The sequence below is a fragment of the Oncorhynchus mykiss genome, chromosome 1, assembly GCF_013265735.2.
Source record: "Oncorhynchus mykiss isolate Arlee chromosome 1, USDA_OmykA_1.1, whole genome shotgun sequence".
Lineage (NCBI taxonomy): Eukaryota > Metazoa > Chordata > Actinopteri > Salmoniformes > Salmonidae > Oncorhynchus > Oncorhynchus mykiss.
Genome location: NC_048565.1, coordinates 28,787,476 through 28,806,348, shown reverse-complemented (window position 1 = coordinate 28,806,348; position 18,873 = coordinate 28,787,476). Strand labels below are relative to the sequence as shown.

Here is an 18,873-nt window from a genome sequence, read left to right as displayed (position 1 = left end):
GATGTTATAGCGAGTGTAGCGAAATGCTTGTGGTTCTAGTTCTGACAGTGCAGTAATATCTAACAAGTAATCTAACAAATTCACAACAACTACCTTACACACACACAAGTGTAAAGGGATGGAATAAGATATAAGATATAAATATATAATATATGGATGAGCGATGGCCGTGCGGGATAGGCAAAATGCAATAGATGGTATAAAATACAGTATATACATATGAGATGAGTAATGTAGGATATATAAACATTATTAAAGTGGCATTATTTAAAGTGAGCCTCTATGTTAGTGATGTCTGTTTAACCGTCTGATGGCATTGAGATAGAAGCTGTTTTTTTGCACCAGCACTGACCTCGCCTTCTGGATGATAGCGGGGTGAACAGGCAGTGGCTCGGGTGGTTGTTGTCCTTGATGATCTTTTTGGCCTTCCTGTGACATCGGGTGTTGTCGGTGTCCTGGAGGGAAGGTAGTTTTCCCACGGTGATGCGTTGTGCAGACCTCACTACCCTCTGGAGAGCCTTGCGGTTGAGGGTGTGCAGTTGCCGTACTGGTGATACAATCTGACAGGATGCTTTCGATTGTGCATCTGTGAAAATTTGAGCGTTTTAGGTGACATGCCAAATTTATTCAGCCTCCTGAAGAGGCGCAACAGCACACTGTCTGCATGGGTGGACCATTTCAGTTTGTCTGTGATGTGTACGCTGAGGAACTGAAAACTTTCCACCTTCTCCACTACTGTCCCATCGATGTGGATAGGGGGGTGCTCCCTCTGCTGTTTCCTGAAGTTCACGATCATCTCCTATGTTTTGTTGATGTTGAGTGAGAGGTTATTTTCCTGACACCACATTCCGAGTGCCCTCACCTCCTCCCTGTAGCCTGTCTCGTCGTTGTTGGTAATCAAGCCCACTACTGTTGTGTCGTCTGCAAATATGATGATTGTGTTGGAGGCATGCATGGCCACGCAGTCATGGGTGAACAGGGAGTACAGGAAGGGGCTGAGCATGCACCCTTGTGGGACCCCAGTGTTGAGGATCAGTGAAGTGGAGATGTTGTTTACTACCTTCACCACCTGGGGAATGTCAGAATGTCCAGAACCCAATTGCACAGGACGGGGTTGAGACCCAGGGCCTCAAGCTTAATGATAAGCTTGGAGGGTACTATGGTGTTGAATGCTGAGCTGTCGTCAATGAACAGCATTCTTACATAAGTATTCCTCTTGTCCAGATGGGACAGGGCAGTGTGATGGCGATTGCATCGTCTGTGGACCTGTTGAGGCGGTATGCAAACTGAAGTGGGTCTAGGGTGGCAGGTAAGGGGGAGGTGATTTGATCCTTGACTAGTCTCTCAAAGCTCTTCATGATGACAGAAGTGAGTGCTCTGGCGGTAGTCATTTAGTTCAGTTATCTTTGCCTTTTTGGGTACAGGAACAATGGTGGCCATCTTGAAGCATGTGGGGACAGCAGACTGGGATAGGGAGCGATTGAAAATGTCCGTAAACACCAGCCAGCCAGCTGGTCTGCGCATGCTCTGAGGACGCGGCTAGGGATGCCGTCTGGGCCACCAGCCTTGCAAAGGTTAACACATTTAAATGTTGTACTGACGTTGGCCAAGGAGAAGGAGCGGGGGGGGGCCCAGTCCTTGGTAGTGGGACGCGCTGATTCCACTGTATTATCATCAAAGCGGGCGAAGAAGGTGTTTAGCTTGTCTGGAAGCAAGACGTTGGTGTCAATGACTTGGCTTATTTTAGTCCGTAATTGCCTGTTGACCCTGCCACATATGTCTCGTGTCTGGGCCGTTGAATTGCGACTTTGCTTGTTTGATTGCCTTCCGGAGGGAATAACTACACTGTTTATATTCTGACATATTCCCGACCACTTTCCATGGTTGAATGCGGTGGTTCGCGCATTCAGTTTTGCCAGAATGCCGTCATCAAATCCACGGTTTTTGGTTGGGGTAGGTTTTAATAGTAACTGGGTACAACAGTGCACTGCAGTGCACTGCACCAATGCACTTCCTAATAAACTCACTCACCAAGTCAGCATATAAATCGATGTTGTCTGAGGCTTCCCAGAACTTTTTCCAGTCCACGTGATCAAAACAGTCTTCAAGCATGGATTCCATTTGGTCAGACCAGCGTTGAATGGTTCTAGTCACGGGTTCATCCTGTTTGATTTTCTACCTATAGGATGGTATGAGCAAGATGGAGTTGTGGTCAGATTTGCCGAAGGGAGGGCAGGGGAGGGCCTTGTATGCATCGCGTAAGTTACAGCAGCAGTGGTCCAGTCAATGTGCTGGTAGAATTTAGGTAGCCTTCTTCTCAAATTCTCAAATAAATCCCGAGCTACAATAAATGCAGCTTCAGGATATATGGTTTCCAGTTTACATAGAGTCTGGAGAAATTCTTTCAGGGCCATCGAGGTATTTGCTTGGGGGGGATATACACGGCTGTGACTATAATTGAAGATAATTCTCTTGGGAGATAATGCATTTGATTGTAAGGAATTCTAGGTCAGACGAACAAATGGATTTGAGTTCCTGTATGTTATTATTGTTACACCATTAGTAGTTAATCATGAGGCATACATCCCCGCCCTTCTTCTTACCAGAGAGATGTTTGTTTCTGTCGGTGCGACGCTTAAAGAAACCCGGTGGCTGTACCGACTCTGACAACATATATTCCGAGTGAGCCATGTTTCCGTGAAACAGAGAATGTTACAATCTCTGTCTCTCTGGAAGGCAATTTGTGCCCTGATTTCGCCCACAAAGTTGTCTAGAGCCTGGACATTGGTGACTAAAATGCTTGGAAGCGGAGGGTGGTGTGCTCGCCTTCTAAGTCTGACCAGGAGGCCACTCCGTCTGCCTCTCCTGCGGAGACGACATTGTTTTTGGTCGGCCTCTGGGATTAGATCCAATGTCCAGGGTGGAGGTCTGAACAAAGGAGCCGCTTCAGAAAAGTCATATTCCTGGTCGTAATGTTGGTAAGTTGACGTCGCTCTTACAGTTGAAGTCGGAAGTTTACATACACTTAGGTTGGACTCATTAAAACTTGTTTTTCAACCACTCCACAAATTTCTTGTTAACATACTATAGTTTTGGCAAGTCGGTTAGGACATCCACTTTGTGCATGACACAAGCCATTACAAAAATTGTTTACAGACCGATTATTTCACTTATAATTCACTGTATCACAATTCCAGTGTGTCAGAAGTTTACATACACTAAGTTGACTGTGCCTGTGGATGTATTTCAAGGCCTACCTTCAAACTCAGTGCCTCTTTGCTTGACATCATGGCAAAATCAAAAGAAATCAGCCAAGACCTCAGAAAAAAAATTGTAGACCTCCACAAGTCTGGTTCATCCTTGGGAGCAATTTCCAAACACCTGAAGGTACCACGTTCATCTGTACGAACAATAGTATGCAAGTATAAACACCATGGGACCACGCAGCCGTCATACCGCTCAGGAAGGAGACGCGTTCTGTCTCCTAGAGATGAGCAATCGTAGACCAATAAGAAGGCCAACAACAGGAAGCAGAGGTTATTACTTTAATGTGTGTGTGTGTGTGTGTGTGTGTGTGCGCGCGCACGCACAGTGGTGTGTGTGTGTGTGTGTGTGTGTGCACACGCGCAGTGGTGTAATGTGGCCTCCCAATATCGACATAAACTAAAAGACGGCTCAGCAAGAAGAAGCCACTGCTCCAAAACCGGCATAAAAAAGCCAGACTACAGTTTGCAACTGCACATGGGGACAAAGAATGTACTTTTTGGAGAAATGTCCTCTGGTCTAATGAAACAAGAATATTTTGTTTGGCCATAATGACCATCGTTATGTTTGGGGGAGGCTTGCAAGTCGAAGAACACCATCACAAACATGTAGGGGGGGGGGGGGGGGGGGGGGGGGCAGCATCATGTTGTGGGGTGCTTTGCTGCAGGAGGGACTGTTGTACTTCACAAAATAGATGGCATCATGAGGGTGGAATATTATGTGGATATATTGAAGCAACATCTCAAGACATCAGTCAGGATTTTAAAACTTGGTTGTAAATGGGTCCTCCGAATGGACAATGACCCCAAGCATACTTCCAAAGTTGTGGAAAAATGACTTAAGGACAACAAAGTCAAGGTATTGGAGTGGCCATCACAAAGCCCTGACCTCGATCCTATATAACATTTGTGGGCAGAACTGAAAAAGCATGTGCGAGCAAGGAGGCCAACAAAACTGACTCAGTTACACCAGCTCTGTCAGGAGGAATGGGCCAAACTTCACCCAACTTATTGTGGGAAGCTTGTGGAAGGCTACCCAAAACGTTTGACCCAAGTTAAACAATTTAATGGCAATGCTACCAAATACGAATTGAGTGTATGTAAACTTCTGACCCACTAGGAATGTGGTGAAAGAAATAAAAGCTGAAATAAATAGTTCTTTCTACTATTATTCTGACGTTTCACATTCTTAAAATAAAGTGGTGATCCTAACTGACCTAAGACAGGGAATTTTGACTACGATTAAATGTCAGGAATTGTGAAAAACAAAGTTTAAATGTATTTGGTAAAGGTGTATATAAACTTCCCTTCTTCAACTGTATATCCAATAGTTCTTCCCAGCTGTGTGTAATAACACTTAAGATTTTCTTGCCTAACAATGTAAGAAATAATACATAAAAAAACAAATTCCTGGATAGTTTCCTAAGGACTTGAAGCGAGGCGATCTCTGTCGGCACCATCTTGGTATCTGTGGTGTCTTTTTTTGTAGTGTTCGGGTGTCTCTCTTGTTGTGATGTGTGTTTTGTCCTAAAAAAAATTTAAAATCCCAGCCCCGTCCCTAGTTAAATAAAGGTTAAATAAAAATAATAATAATATAAAAAAATAGTTTAAAGATTTTTTTGCTAATTTATATAAATAAAAAAACCTGATGTATCACAATTACGTAAGTATTCAGACCCTTTTCTCAGTCCTTTATTGAAGCACCTTCGGCTGCAATTACAGCCTCAAGTCTTTGGAATGACGCTACAAGCTTGGCACACCTGTATTTGGAAGAGTTTCTCCCATTAATTTCTGCAGATCCTCTCAAGCTCTGTCAGGTTGGATGGGGAGCGTCACTGCTTAGCTATTTTCACATGTTCGATCGAGTTCATGTCCCGGGCTCTAGCTGGGCCACTCAAGGACATTTAGTGACTTGTCCCGAAGCCACTCCTGCGTTGTCTTGGCTGTTTGCTTTGGGTCGTTGTCCTGTTGGAAGGTGAACCTTCACCTCAGTGTGAAGTCCTGAGTGCTCTGGAGCAGGTTTTCATCAAGGATCTTTCTCTCTACTTTGCTCCGTTCATCTTTTCTTCGATCCTGACAAGATGTCTAGTCCCTGCTGCTGAAAAACATCCCACAGCATGATGCTGCCACCACCATGCTTCACCGTAGGGATGGTGCCAGGTTTCCTGCAGACGTGACCCTTGGCATTCAGACAAAATGGTTCAATCTTGGTTTCATCAGACAAGAGAATCCTGTTTCTCATGCTCTGAGATTCTTTAGGTGTCTTTTGGCAAACTCCAAGCGGGCTGTCATGTGCCTTTTACTGAGGAGTGGCTTCTGTCTGGCCACTCTACCATAATGGCCTAATTGGTGAAGTGCTGCAGAGATGGTTGTCCTTCTCCAGTCTCCACAGAGGAACTCTAGAGCTCTGTCAGAGTGACCATCGGAATCTCTGACCAAGGCCCTTCTCCCACGATTGCTCAGTTTTGCTGGGTCAGCCAGCTCTAGGAAGAGTCTTGGTGTTTACAAACTTCTTACATTTTAGAATGATGGTCACCACTGTGTTCTTGGGGACCTTCAATGCTGCAGAAATGTTTTGGTACTCTTCCCCAGATCTGTTCCTCGACACAGTCCTGTCTCGGAGCTCTACGGACAGTTCCTTCGACCTCATGGCTTGGTTTTTGCTCTGACGTGCACTGTCAACTTTGGGACAACTTTGACATGTGCCTTTCCAAATTATGTCCAATCAATTGAATTTACCACCGGTGGACCCCAAGTTGTAGACACATCTCAAGGATGATCAATGGAAACTGAGCTCAATTTCGAGTCTCATAGCAAAGGGTTTGAATACTTATGTAAATAAGGTATTTCTGTTTTTTGTTTTTAACAAAACATTTTCTAAACCAGTTTTTGCTTTGTCATTATTGGGTATTGTGTGTAGATTGTGGAAATTGTTTTATTGAATCGATTTTAGAATAACGCTGTAACGGGTCTGAATACTTTCTGTAGGCACTGTATATACAGGGAGTACCAGTGATATACGGGCTGTCAGGGCCTGAATAATACAGGGGCTGGGGCCCAATACCTATGGGGGCCCTTGATGCAGAGATTTTTTTTTTTTACTGCAACCTCCAACCACAGGAATCCATTATCAATGAGTGTAGATAGTCTACTTCCGCTATACTAATCATCAGATGGTGGAGGAGAGGATTTAGGGGGCCCACGTTGGTAACTGGGGGGCACTGCCTTGGTTGTGTAACTGATTAATAAAAAACCAAAGCCCCTGGGCCTATGATTTGTTACTCCGACCCTGTGGGCTTTCCGCACCAGCCTTTGTCGTGAAAATAAGCTTATAAAATATCTGGTGTTACAGACAGGACTGCTGACGTGACCAATGTGATATCATTGTTAATGTTGTTTTTTTCTCTCCATATTTTGTGCTTTCAGGGGATTCGACATAGGAAACCACTTCTGTGAATGGATGTATGACTACACAAATGACAAGTTCCCATTTTTCCATGTCAACTCAAATAATTATCCCACTAAAGCCCAACAGGTGAGTAAGGATGACAAAATGAAGGCTTTTTGTCCTCTGAATCTTAATGAGTGGCTCTTTAGGCAAAAGCCATCTAATAACCTTGATGTTTCTCTTTGCAGCTGCATTTCATTGGAAGCTACCTGTCAGAGACTGACCAGGGTTTCCATAATCTGAGCACTGAAGATCAGATTAAACTCAAAGAGGAGCTGTTTGTGGAAGTCAACAGGTAAGGGCCCCAAGGCATTCCTCTTGAATGTGGGGCACTGTGTCTCAGACACACAGTATTTACACCTCATGAGTCATTATTTTTATTTTTCATTTTAGCGGATGCTCTTATCCAGGGTGTCTTATGAGTGCATACATTTTTTGTACTGGTCTCACATGGGAATCAAACCCACATCCCAAGCATTACAAGCACTGTGCTCTACCAACTGAACCACACAGGACATATGAGGACATGTTGACTTACTGTTTTTTTGTTGTTGTTTTTTTCAAATCTGAGGATACTTGTGGTTTAGTACTTATAATGGCCTCCTGTTGAGAGAGCAGCAGTAAATCATAACAATAATGAACCCCTAAGACTGGGCCTCTTGGTTACTGTAAAATGCTCCCTGGGAAATAAAACCCTGGAATCAGCTCAGTAGTGATGAAATAGCATATTTCCATGTGGCCGTTGCTGTGGACCAAAGGTTTGCTCAGTTCACCCAGCTGTATGTTTAATGGACCGTACTGTCAATGTGCTTGTCCACGGTTTTATTGAAACATTTGTCGGTTGGTAATTACACAGGTTTGCTCTGGCTTCGCACTTCTTCTGGGGTCTGTGGTCGATGATTCAGGCGAGAATCTCCACCATTGAGTTTGGGTACATGGTAGGTGTCCATTATTTGGTTGTCATGCTTTTGTTTTAAGCATTTATATTTGTGATATAAACAAAACAGCCATTCTCCCTAAGTTCCCTTTACGTTGATTACTTTTTTCAAATCCAATCAGTTTTCCACGGTGATTCAACATTATCACATTGAATTTTTTTGTTGACATGGAAACATCGATTCAACCAGTTTTTCCCAGTGGTGTATGTTATATACAGATGTAGAATCTTAATTTGATCACTCTTTTGTTGCTGAGAATGTCCCAGCACAGCAGGAAATGCAAATGTGTGGTGTATTTGAGGTTTAAAAGGAATGTCTGACTTGGTTTGTCCTAATAATAAATTTATCAACCCCTACAAAAAATGTCCAATAATTAGAATCCACATAATAATTTCCTGTTGCTCCAGAATTATTTTCCTGCTGTAGCAAACTGTCTCAAATTAAGATCCTACATCTTTAAGACAGGATATTTAGATGAGCTTCATGATTTACATACATTCACTGAAAACCTGCACTAACACATGGTTATATTAACAGTATTGACTTTTCATATATCCTACTATTGTCCAGCTAATAGCTTAACCACCAATCATGCCACATTATGGACTAAACCTTCTTATCCTGTTGCTGCAGGCTTATTTTGCTATGACAATACTGGTCAAATTAAGATTCTAAGACCAGTGTGTTCCTTGCCATGTTTGGTCTCACAGACTACTCTGAAACTATACACAAGTATTTTCCATGGTCAGGGCAACCTGATAACCACTGGAATGTGTCTGAGAATGATTATTTCTGTTATTGTTATTTTCTATGCCGAACTACAGTGCCTTGCGAAAGTATTCGGCCCCCTTGAACTTTGCGACCTTTTGCCGCATTTCAGGCTTCAAACATAAAGATATAAAACTGTATTTTTTTGTGAAGAATCAACAACAAGTGGGACACAATCATGAAGTGGAACAACATTTATTGGATATTTCAAACTTTTTTAACAAATCAAAAACTGAAAAATTGGGCGTGCAAAATTATTCAGCCCCTTTACTTTCAGTGCAGCAAACTCTCTCCAGAAGTTCAGTGAGGATCTCTGAATGATCCAATGTTGACCTAAATGACTAATGATGATAAATACAATCCACCTGTGTGTAATCAAGTCTCCGTATAAATGCACCTGCACTGTGATAGTCTCAGAGGTCCGTTAAAAGCGCAGAGAGCATCATGAAGAACAAGGAACACACCAGGCAGGTCCGAGATACTGTTGTGAAGAAGTTTAAAGCCGGATTTGGATACAAAAAGATTTCCCAAGCTTTAAACATCCCAAGGAGCACTGTGCAAGCGATAATATTGAAATGCAAGGAGTATCAGACCACTGCAAATCTACCAAGACCTGGCCGTCCCTCTAAACTTTCAGCTCATACAAGAAGAAGACTGATCAGAGATGCAGACAAGAGGCCCATGATCACTCTGGATGAACTGCAGAGATCTACAGCTGAGGTGGGAGACTCTGTCCATAGGACAACAATCAGTCGTATATTGCACAAATCTGGCCTTTATGGAAGAGTGGCAAGAAGAAAGCCATTTCTTAAAGATATCCATAAAAAGTGTAGTTTAAAGTTTGCCACAAGCCACCTGGGAGACACACCAAACATGTGGAAGAAGGTGCTCTGGTCAGATGAAACCAAAATTGAACTTTTTGGCAACAATGCAAAACGTTATGTTTGGCGTAAAAGCAACACAGCTCATCACCCTGAACACACCATCCCCACTGTCAAACATGGTGGTGGCAGCATCATGGTTTGGGCCTGCTTTTCTTCAGCAGGGACAGGGAAGATGGTTAAAATGGATGGGAAGATGGATGGAGCCAAATACAGGACCATTCTGGAAGAAAACCTGATGGAGTCTGCAAAAGACCTGAGACTGGGACGGAGATTTGTCTTCCAACAAGACAATGATCCAAAACATAAAGCAAAATCTACAATGGAATGGTTCAAAAATAAACATATCCAGGTGTTAGAATGGCCAAGTCAAAGTCCAGAACTGAATCCAATCGAGAATCTGTGGAAAGAACTGAAAACTGCTGTTCACAAATGCTCTCCATCCAACCTCACTGAGCTCGAGCTGTTTTGCAAGGAGGAATGGGAAAGAATTTCAGTCTCTCGATGTGCAAAACTGATAGAGACATACCCCAAGCGACTTACAGCTGTAATCGCAGCAAAAGGTGGCGCTACAAAGTATTAACTTAATGGGGCTGAATAATTTTGCACGCCCAATATTTTCAGTTTTTGATTTGTTAAAAAAGTTTGAAATATCCAATAAATGTTGTTCCACTTCATGATTGTGTCCCACTTGTTGTTGATTCTTCACAAAAAAATACAGATTTATATCTTTATGTTTGAAGCCTGAAATGTGGCAAAAGGTCGCAAAGTTCAAGGGGGCCGAATACTTTCGCAAGGAACTGTATAAACAGTATACATACCTTTTTTTTCTCTTTATCTATTGTCTGAAATCCATTCTGTGCAAATGTTCCAATATTTTTCTTTCCTCTGTCTGTCCACAGGAGTATGCCATGGCCAGGTTTGATGCATACTTTGAGCAGAAGCGGAGCCTGGGTGTCTAAGTGAGGGACCACATATAGTAACAAGGAGGTGGAAGATAAATGGATTAATAGCGCTTTACCTGAAATGAATGCAGACAGGGTGTAGGACCATGCTTAATGGTGACCCCCTGCTTTGGGAATGAAATGCTCACTACAGTTGTTATTGCATGGACCAAAGTGAAACCATGAATATCTGGTTTGGTGTTAAATTAGGCCCCATGCATTGCTGCTCAGTATTTACACAATATTAAGCTCCTAATATTACACATACTCACAGGGCACAGTTGGTTCTTGGCTTGTCTTTTCAACAAAATATCAGACAGATTAAGACGGGATAAAAAATCTTCATTCTGAAAGGAGGTCTGAGTTACATCTCTGGGAAGTCTATTGCTGTTTGGAAATGTACTGGGATAGTGGAAAAGAAAGGAAGTCTCAATGACCCTTGCTAATTGAAAAGCCAGTAATCTGTGACCTAACTGTGATAAGCCAAATGGCCATGTTGACTCAGTGTCTCAGTTTCAATTGATTATGTTTGGTTCTTTGCATCCATGCTCAGTTTTCCTCCATTCTTTATCAACTGAAATTCCTCTAAAATGACTTGTATATGGAAATATCTAGAACCTCCAATGAGATGGGAGCATCTCTGGCCAACAGCATTTTTTTTCCACCTGCAGTACTGTGAATATAATGTGCAAAATGTGACCTGAAATACACTAGTGAAGGTAACCTCGCAACTCTACTCTGTACTTACTCTTACTTTACACAGCCCCCAGAAATGGTTTCAGCTCTGAATATGTCATTGAACCAGTAATGATATTTAAACAGATATATTCATCAAGAACACATTGGATAATACATTGGTAAGGAAATAGCAAGCAGCAAAGCTTGCTATTCAGCTGGGTTAAGCAGTTGTAGATGAAGTTGTGAGAAGAACTGTTAGCAAGGTGTGACAAAAATCCTCATGTAGAGGTTTTGAATGTTTATAATGATATCTTTAGAATATGTTTGGGGACTGGAAATATTTACTTGACTTTTTTTCCAATTCATAACCGAACTGTGAGAATTATTGATGTTTTATATATGAATTTGTATTCTGTATTTCATCATATTTGTTTTATGTAAAATAGTTTATTTAATCTTGTTACAATGTTATTGAGACCGTTATGAGCCTTCACTTTGAAATGTCATCGTTATATATAATGTCAGTGTCACTTTTTTTCGTTCACCAGACACTTCTTCCCAATGCTTGGATGCAATTAGCCTAGGGACGAGGTTAGTGGCACTTTCCTGACCCAGTTTATTTTTTAAGATAAACTTTTTCTATTTTTTCTTCAAATGAAATAAGTATTTTTCATAATAAGAAGTTGTCTCTTTCCTATGAAATATGTCTCACTCCTGTTTTCTCCACACCTCCTACAGAATTGTGTGATCAACTACATTCCATTCTCATGTATTTGTATATACCTTACACCTCTCTTTCATGCTATATTATTAGTTTGAGACAAAATAAGAATTGATCCAACTGTTTTCAAATGTAATTGACAGTGTCACATTCAAATTTCTGAGTACATCCTTGGTGTATTTCATGTCTTGCCATCCAATACAGTGATCAAATCAAATGTACATGTAATTGATTATCAAACATGGTAAGAAGGAGCTCCTCTACGTTACACTGAATATTGTTGATAATGTATATTGTATACTTATGGATAGTTGAATTGAGTGTCCAAATTTGTTTATGCTGTGAAAGGAACCCAACTACTCTATTTTGTGCAAACATTTAGCCTTGCTTAGCTATACAGGTATGCAAATACTATAAAAGAAGAAACAATGTACTGTATAAAATAGTACGGGTTAAGTGCTTTGTAAATGTACCACTATTGCAAGTGCATACATTTACTGTACCTTCTACTGCATTGTATAAATACTACAGCAAAGAGGAAATGTGTAGTCTTGCATTTGTGAGTGTCTCACTGGATTCAATGAAAATATTTGACAACATATTATTGAAAACATGAAGCAGTAAATTATTTCAGTGCACACACCTGATTCGAGAAATAATATTAGTCTGTGTGACTGCTCTTACAAAAAGACATGTCACATTTGCAGTTTCACACATGAAAATCATGTTGATGTGAAATTTCACATTTGAAACTATATTTTCACATGTATTACTTTGAGTTCACATGTTAACACCAACTATTCACATGTGAGGATAAAAACATGTTTTCACCTAACATGTAAATTGAAGTTTCACGTGAAAATCAAATGTTGTACATGTGGAATTGCAAGTTCACATGAAAATCAATCATGTGAAAATCAAATTTGCAGATTCACATGGAAGAAAATGCCATATGTGAAAATCTCACTTTCATATGTGAAATTGCAGACACGTGAAAAGATGGTGTTAACATGTCGCAGTAGCAATGTTTCCACCGGTGAAATTTCACCAGGGTGACCACATCTAAAAAGCCCAAATGTGTGACACGGGAACAATTTTGCGGGACATTTACAGAACAGTGGACAGAATAAAGTGTTACCATACACTTTCTGGGGGCAGGTTAATGGATCACGTTCAAATGGTGACATGCACTCAGTTTATTAGGTACACCACCCTGTTCCCGAAAATCGTTAGATCCTACAGTTAGTGAGTCACAAGGGCGTGGCTTGCTATATAAAGCAGGCAGACAGGCATCGAGGCATTCAGTTACTGTTCGATTGAACGTTAGAATGGGCAAACGAGTGACCTAAGCGACTATGATCAGATCATTGGGGCGCCGGTTCCAGTATCTCAGAAATGGACGTCCTCCTGGGCTTTTCATGCACGACAGTGTCTAGGGTTTACCGATGGCACTTTTCCCATGGAACTTATCATAAAAGTAGGGGTGTTAACCCTGGTGTCCTGGCTAAATTCCCAATCTGTCCCTCATTCCATCATGGCCAACTAATCAGAGCTATGGTCTTTTCCCCGGTTAGGTATAGTGGTGTTTCCCCACTGGGAGAACATTGTGCGTCATTTGTTGTTTTTGTGTGGTGATCGTGGCCAGAGCAGTTGTCTCGGGAGCACATCTGTGGTTTGGGGTTAACAGCGAGCTGGTTCCTCCTTTGTGAGTTAACCAAGTCCAGCTGTGCTGTCTAGTACTGGTGTCCCCTAGTGCAACAATACCCGCAGCAATGCCACCGACAACTAAGTTTAGCTATAACTTACGTAATACACCCATATTACGGGGGTTTGAACTTGCAACCTTTCGGTTACTAGTCCAACGCTCTAACCACTAGGCTACCCTGCCAACCTGCCGATACAGTGAAGTCAATTCTGCCAGCTAATTTGCTTTCCGCTGGTATTTTGAAGGCAGAATTGAGTTAACCATGTCCAGCTATATTGGATGTACCAATTGTGTCTAGTACTGGTTTGAGCAGAAAAATGAGTTACTTTTATTGCAGCTAAATCATGACAAAGATCTGGAAAGGTTGATAAAGCAAAAATAACTTGATTTGGGAAGGTTGTAGCGGGATTGGAACAAGCTAAACTGTTGCAACATCAGCAGTTAGAACTTGTCAGAAGGCAAGCTTTCAGGTGAATATTATTTTGCGTATGACTATTCAAGCTCCCCAATGGGAAGTTCTTCCCTAGGTCGTTCTCCACCTTTTGATATTGCTGGTATTCTCCGGTTGTTTCCTAAATTTACTGAAAAAAATCAGGATAAAAAAAAATCTTAATTGAAAGTGTAGTACCTGAGCCGTGACAATTTGGTCCAGGGGACCAGGTTCTGGCCCTGCTGCCCATTTTCACTTCTCCTTTTCAGGCCAAATTCAGCAGTCCATACCCTGAACGCAGAAAGGTGAATCAGCTCTTCCATGTCAATTTGTTGAAGCCCTAGTATGCTTGTTTGTCTTCTGAATTGGCTAAATCAGAACTGTGCTAAAACTGATGTGGTTAGTCATGTTCTTTTGGTGGAATCTGATCTGAGGTCAGCCACTCCACCTTCACATACAGTGGCTGTGTGAAGAGGGGGTGCCAGGCCCTGATGGTATTTTGCGTTGTAAGTTGATGGGTCACCTGTCTAATTGACAAGCAGAGTTAACTGATTTTCAGTCTGTTTGCTGACACCTTCTCATATACGTTTGGCAGTCCATGATATTGATTTTGGGGATGCTTTCCCCATTAAACGTTTTTATTGTGCGTCATTGGAGACCCTATGTCACCTGGACTCAGATGAAGTACATGCCTGTTAATGAAATCGCTGTACCATTCTCCAGGTGGGCCTCCCTGTGTTTCTTGGTGAACAAGCCAGATGGTTCTCTTTGATTTTGCACTGACTACCGGAAGGTTAATAGTGTGACAACCTGACTGTTACTCAGTCCCATGGCTGGAAGATTGTGTTGATCAGGTTGGTGCTGCCCGGTTTGTCAGCAAGTTTGATTTACTGAATGGTTACTGGCAGGTACCTTTGTCCTCAAGAGCTTGTGAAATATTTGCTTTTATTTCTCTTTTCTCCTATACTGTCGTGAGTTTTGGCCTACACAACGCTCCTGCTATGTTTCAGCGTCTTATGAATAGGGTAATCGCTGGCCTTGAAGGCTGTGCTGTTTAGATGTGGTTGTTTATAGTGACATTTGGGAGCGACTTGGGGTCAGGTGTGGTCCCTATTGTGGTTTACACTGACCACAACCTTTTTCCTGCACACCATGCTTTCCCCAAATCGCAGGATTATGCGCTGGTTTGTTCCTGCAGGCGTTCCATTTGGATGTACGCAGTGTGAAAGTTGTGGATGTGCTTTCCCATGCACCGATTTAATAGATCTTCAGATGCCTTTGTTGTGCGTGTGGTTTTCGGTTGGTGGTCTGTACAGGTTTTTATCTTGTCCTTCCTGTTGCTCTGGCTTCTGCTCTCCTGTCTCTCGTTCTCCATTTCTTTCTCTTAAATTGTTGCTTCCAGGTACCGTGGTTGGATGGGGTCAGTCGATTTGGTTGGGTTGGTGTCATGGGCATCCGGTGGGCCTCTTACCTTTTATGGTTGGTATAAACCTTTATTAGTTATGGTTATTGATCAGTTGTATTTGTGTGGGTTTTGTTATCTAGTCCTTAGTCCCTGATTTTTATTGGAGGGGGATGTTATGCCCACTCACTCTCCCTGCCTCTTCTGTTTGTGCTTTCATTTGCAGATTGGGGACAGGTGGAGCTGTTCGGGGTGATAAGTTACGCCTGGGTTTGGGATCAACTAGGAGACAAGTTCCTGGTGTCCAGTCCTGGCTCTCTCCACAAGCACTTTTCTTGTGATCTGGTTGAGTATGTTTTTGATTAGATGCACCCTTTAACACTGACACACATTTTACCTTCATCCATGCATCTCCATCACACCCCTCACATGCCTACTTTCACACTTCACAGGTTCTTTTTCCTTTGTAGTTTTATACTTTAGTTACTTAATATTTGTTACTCCTAACTGCCTGCGTGGACTCCCTCACTTGTCACCATCTAAGAGCCAGGTTGTGTCAACTGCAGGGGGAGTGGGAGACATGGTAGTGAGCCAAAGACAGCTTTTATTGTGGGGGAGGTGGGTCTTTGGCTTGTCTCTAACGCTGACTCAAAGATGCAAATGTGTGTAAATTGTATTTCAACTGGGAGGAAAAATAAGAGCAGACAGGACAACAGTGAGCTATGATGGTAGTTCCTCACAGGAACTTGAGGTCTGTCAGGGGCTTGGAAACTTCTAGAATTTAGAAGTCTGGAGATGGAATGTGGAATTTGTCAGGGGGAGGGGCTGACGGGTAAGAGACCTCTCTGCTTTGTTAGGATTTCCTGTGCTGAGGTCAGATGGCTGCAACACAAACTTCACACAACTTCGATGGTGCCACACCCGATGTCACTATTAGAGTAATTGTCTTATACTCATATCCCACCTGTTGGGAGTCATGTTTGTTAGTTTTCAGAAATTAAATAAAAACTAAGAATGGATGATCCTACATGGTAAATTCAAACAGCTTAGCTCTGAAACTCAGGAAAATAAACTCACACACAACCTTTTCCTATGTAACCCAACATTCCACTCTATTGACTTCATCAGGGCCATTTGACAGTGGGAATATATCTTTCTATTTAACTAGGCAAGTCAGTTAAGATTTTTTTTTATTTATAATGACGGCCAGTTGTGCGCCACCCTATGGGACTCCGAATCGCGACCGGATGTGATACACCTTCGGAATATGTATAGCAAGCCTACACCACATGGAATTTACATTTTTCTCTTAGGCAGATGATTGGCTGCATGTCACCTACGTAATGGTCTAGCGTAAAGTGTGCTGACTACAGTATATCCTGAAAGTCCTGTATACAGTATCGAGTTCTGCTGTGGCTTGCAGCAAATAACTGTTCTGTTTATAACCAGGACATCCCATACTTGCATTTCAAAGCCAAGCTGTAAAATACACCTCATTTTTGTTTTTCTACACACAATTTACGTTTCTATAAATGAGAGAACGCCACAGGTGAAGAGAAGTTCTCAGCTGTATTCACTGTGGGAGATCCCAGGAGGTTTAGTAGAGCGGTAAACAACAGTGGCTAAATGTTTACCTCTAATTTCACACTGAGCAATAAACGAAATGGCAGGGCAGCTAATGACTAACTGCACTTTTTCTAACTGCACCTTACTACAGTCTGAATCAAATGTGACGAGAGCTACTTTTCATTGTTCAAACAGAAGGGAACTATGAGATTGAAAGCTGCATGACCACTTAAAGAGCATTATGTCTGTGCATTCCACTCTGTAAACCCCTCAGTAGACTGAACAGAATCTCCCCTCTAACAGCTGTACAACATGAAGAGTGTGGACAGTAATTGCAGGCAGACTGCCGCCCCTGTAAAGGCATGGCAGTAAGCCCCTTCCATTGCAAGGTCTCTGGGTTTATTTTCTCATGCCTCTGTTCACGGACAGACAAATTAGGAGATAGTGGGCAGGGGGGTATCAGCCAGCTAACAGCACATTGCCCTGGAGAAGGGGTGGGCACTGCCTGGGAATGGCCTTGAAAGGGTGAGATGCAAGCTGGCTACTAATCTCACATCAGCAGCTCACAGTGTTGAGAGAAGTTTTGTCGCGTTTCATTTTGTGATTGGGGATGCACATGTATTGGGGTTGCAGTCTGAACTCAAAGAATTCTCTTCTGTTCTGATTGTTCTTTGCTCTTCATTCTCTAGTCTTGAGTAAGGTTGGGGTTTGACTCAGCTGCCACATTTCAGTTTTTCCTCATGATTGTTGCAGCACAGCCACATCAAGGACAAACACTGAATGATAGAATATCTGATGACTGATCTTGCAAAGCCAGACATGTCTATGAATATTGCATATCCTCAGACTACCATCATAGCTGTATAGTCTGGCATGGGAGTCTTGTTGACAGTTATGTCTTAGCATTATAGACACATGTGTGGACAGAACTGACTAGATAATAAATAATGTATCATGACATACAGTAGCTGGTAAACTGGGGAAAGTACAGTAATAGAACCACTGAGCTACAGTGTGTATATATCTATGAATGATTATAAACTGGGTGGTTTGAATGCTGATTGGCTGAAAACTGTGGTATATAAGACTGTATACTACATGTATGACAAACATTCTCTTTACTGCTTTAATTACGTTGGTATCCAGTTCATAATAGGAATAAGGCACCTCTGGAGTTTGTGGTATATGGCCAATATACTACGGCTAATGACTATATCCAGGCACTCTGCGTTGCGTCGTGCAAAAGAACAACCCTTAGTCGTGTGACACATGACGCATATGTGGCCTTTATGCCGCATCCAAAACAACTGGGAACTCGGAAATCACCCAATTCGGAATTCCAAGTCGAGATGCATTCTCTACCTTCTTGCCCTTTGTGCTGTTGTCTGTGCCCAATGTTTTTACCATGTTTTGTGCTGCTATCATGTGTTGCTGCCTTGCTATGTTGTCTTCGGTCTCTTTATGTAGTGTTGTCTCTCTTGTCATGATGTGTGTTTTGTCCTATATTTTATTTTTTAATCCCTGTAATCATTTTAATCCCGGCCGTCATTGTAAATAAGAATTTGTTCTTAACTGACTTGCCTAGTTAAATAAAAATAAATAAAAAAATGTATTTATTCTAGAGCTCCGACTTGCTGATCTGAAAATCACTGATGTCAAAATTTGACTTCGTTTTTTCCGAGTTCCAAGTTGTCTTGAAAGCAGCATTACCAATAAGTAGTGATGGGTCGAACAAATGGCTCTTTGAATGGTGAAAGAGCTGTTCATTTGGCTCCCTAAATGGCATACTGCTACCCCTGCATGTAGAGCTTAAAACAACGTTTTTCTGCAGATAAATTACAAAATGATTAAATAGTGGGGACAGCGCGTCAATCTGGTCGACGGGCATTCCGAGACTTTTTGGCTCACCGAAAATAGCCGAAGCTCATCACTACTCATAAATTACAGCAGAGTACCCTCATGTGGCCAACAAAGGTACACGCTAGACCAGGATGAACATACATAAACTGCTTGTGGGAGTCCAACTTCAGAGCTGAGACTGTATAAATATGTGAATGTTTTTACTAAACATGGATTTCTTCAAGGTTCTAGTGATGCTGACATGCAACAATTACCATAAATTAAGAATA

The 18,873-nt window shown here is 42.0% G+C and overlaps 1 protein-coding gene across 2 annotated transcripts in view; it reads left to right on the top strand.

Moving 5' to 3' along the window:
* Window positions 1-12,183, top strand: part of LOC110520584 (choline kinase alpha) — a 36,782-nt gene extending 24,599 nt beyond the window's left edge. For both annotated transcript variants that reach the window (XM_021597987.2, XM_021597978.2), the window contains 4 exons: window positions 6,690-6,798; window positions 6,900-7,006; window positions 7,568-7,649; window positions 10,201-12,183. In XM_021597987.2, the coding sequence (XP_021453662.1) occupies window positions 6,690-6,798; window positions 6,900-7,006; window positions 7,568-7,649; window positions 10,201-10,260 (358 nt within the window). In that variant the 3' untranslated portion in view covers window positions 10,261-12,183. The remainder of the gene's footprint in view (window positions 1-6,689; window positions 6,799-6,899; window positions 7,007-7,567; window positions 7,650-10,200) is intronic.
* Window positions 12,184-18,873: the final 6,690 nt, after the last annotated feature.